Genomic DNA, 1,902 nt, shown 5'->3' with positions numbered 1-1,902 from the left:
CATAATCACTTGTCTTTTACTAAACTCACTCTTGCATTTCGTCATGTAGGTTCATGGGTTATCAATTGTAACTATTGAGTTGTTGCCCATTTACCCTGATATGCTCAGGCACATATAACCATTCAGTATTTCATTCAGTGTATACCTGTAAGGATGAACCTTTTAGATTCTACTCACCTGACAACCTTTCCTCTTGCACCACCCAAGGGACAAACTTTCAGTTCTGTTTGTTTGACAAGCAGATGACAAACTAAACTTTTTTTCATCTTCAGGTTAACCGGACAACTCTGAAGACAAAGATCGCCATCCCAGAAACCATCAGGCAGGACAAGGGCAACTACAAGCTGGTGGCTGAAAACTGCTATGGCAAAGCTCAGCATGTCATCACAGTTGAGATCCTTGGTAAGAATCAAAATTTTACATGAGAAATCACTTTTTGTGGGATTAAATTTAATGGGAATTGTTTGAAAGTCCTTTTCATTGACCCACACCTACAATTTCAGACCGTCCTCTTCCTCCGAGGAACATCGTGGTCTCGGACATTAAGGCAGACTCATGCTACCTGACCTGGGACGCCCCAGAGGACAACGGAGGCAGCGAGATCACCAACTACATCGTGGAGCGCAGAGATGCCAGCAAGAAGAAGTCCGACTTTGATGCTCTCACTATTAATCTCATCGACAGGAGATATGGAGTGAGTCAAGGCTGTAGGGACTGAGAGCTAAACTGGGATGTAGTGCTTTGATTTAGTTTCCAATAATTATATTCATTTAATGGAGCAGTTCCTCAAGAAATTTGTTTTTAAACTCAAACCCAACTGTCTCAGAATATTATCTCAAGTTTTTTCTCCAATTAACTCCTAAGAACTAAGAGACCCATAAAATAGAACGTTACAAAAAATTTGTCAGTGAAATTAGAAACATTTCATCATCATTCTGCACAATCATCATGTATTGGATTCTGTGTTTAACAAAAAGTTGTTCTGCTGCTTCAGGTCTACAAACTGGACTTGAACGGTTCCTACCAGTTCAGGATCAAAGCTGAGAACAAGTACGGCGTCAGCGACGGCTGTGATTCAGAGAAAGTCCAGCTGAGGGATCCATTCGGCCTCCCTGGACCACCACGTAACCCCAAAATCATTGGCGCCACAGCGACCACCATGACTCTGACCTGGGAACCTCCTCTGGAAAATGGTGGTTCCACCATCCAGGGATACTGGCTGGAGAAGAGGGAGCGCGGCGCCGTGTACTGGGGTCGTGTCAACCGAGCTCCAGTCACCAAACCAGCAGTGAAGGGCCTGCAGTACACTGTGCTCAGACTCATTGAAGGAACAGAGTACCAGTTCAGGATTGCAGCCTGCAATGCCGCAGGGGTTGGACCACCCAGCGAGGCCACTGAATGCCGTTTCACTGTGGATCCATGCAGTGAGTGTTAACCCAGAATCCTCTAGCATTTTGAGAATAACTTGTTGCAATTAAGCATCTTCAGATTCATTAAAAACATTGGTTCCTTTTGTGTTGTGAGATCTATATTTTTATTCCGAGTGAAATTTTGACATTTTTATGCAATTTATGATAAGCACAATGTCAACCCCTCTGTTCTCCTTTCGTAGACCCTCCCAGCTCACCTGGATCCCCCGAGGTTAAAGACAAGACCAAGAGCAGCATCACTCTCAGCTGGAGTCCCCCCGACAGAGATGGTGGCAGCCCCATCAAGGGTTACATTATTGAGGTCCACGAGGAGGGCTCTCCTGACTGGAGGAGGGTTAATCCCACTGACAAGCTCCACCCATCCACCGAAATCACCGTCCCTGACCTGAAGGAGGGCAAAAAGTGCAAGTTCAGGATCTACGCTGTGAACGCCGCTGGCAACTCAGAGCCCGCCAGGACGTCGGACATCCTG

The 1,902-nt window shown here is 45.8% G+C and overlaps 1 protein-coding gene across 1 annotated transcript; it reads left to right on the top strand.

The window, feature by feature from the left end:
* Positions 1 to 272: 272 nt before the first annotated feature.
* LOC147820066 (immunoglobulin-like and fibronectin type III domain-containing protein 1) lies at positions 273 to 1,889 on the top strand (the record flags this gene model as incomplete). Its single annotated transcript, XM_087177364.1, has 4 exons — positions 273 to 402; positions 504 to 694; positions 995 to 1,424; positions 1,613 to 1,889. Coding segments are annotated over 4 exons (1,028 nt in total), but the record flags the coding sequence as incomplete, so codon positions are not given.
* Between the last annotated feature and the right edge of the window lie 13 nt (positions 1,890 to 1,902).

Source organism: Seriola lalandi, unplaced genomic scaffold (genome assembly GCF_002814215.2).
Source record: "Seriola lalandi dorsalis isolate HSWRI2012SDOR001 ecotype SW California unplaced genomic scaffold, Sedor1 jcf7180002003071, whole genome shotgun sequence".
NCBI classification, from domain to species: domain Eukaryota; kingdom Metazoa; phylum Chordata; class Actinopteri; order Carangiformes; family Carangidae; genus Seriola; species Seriola lalandi.
The sequence above is the reverse complement of the archived record's forward strand: the minus strand, read 5'-3'. Positions and strand labels throughout refer to the sequence as shown.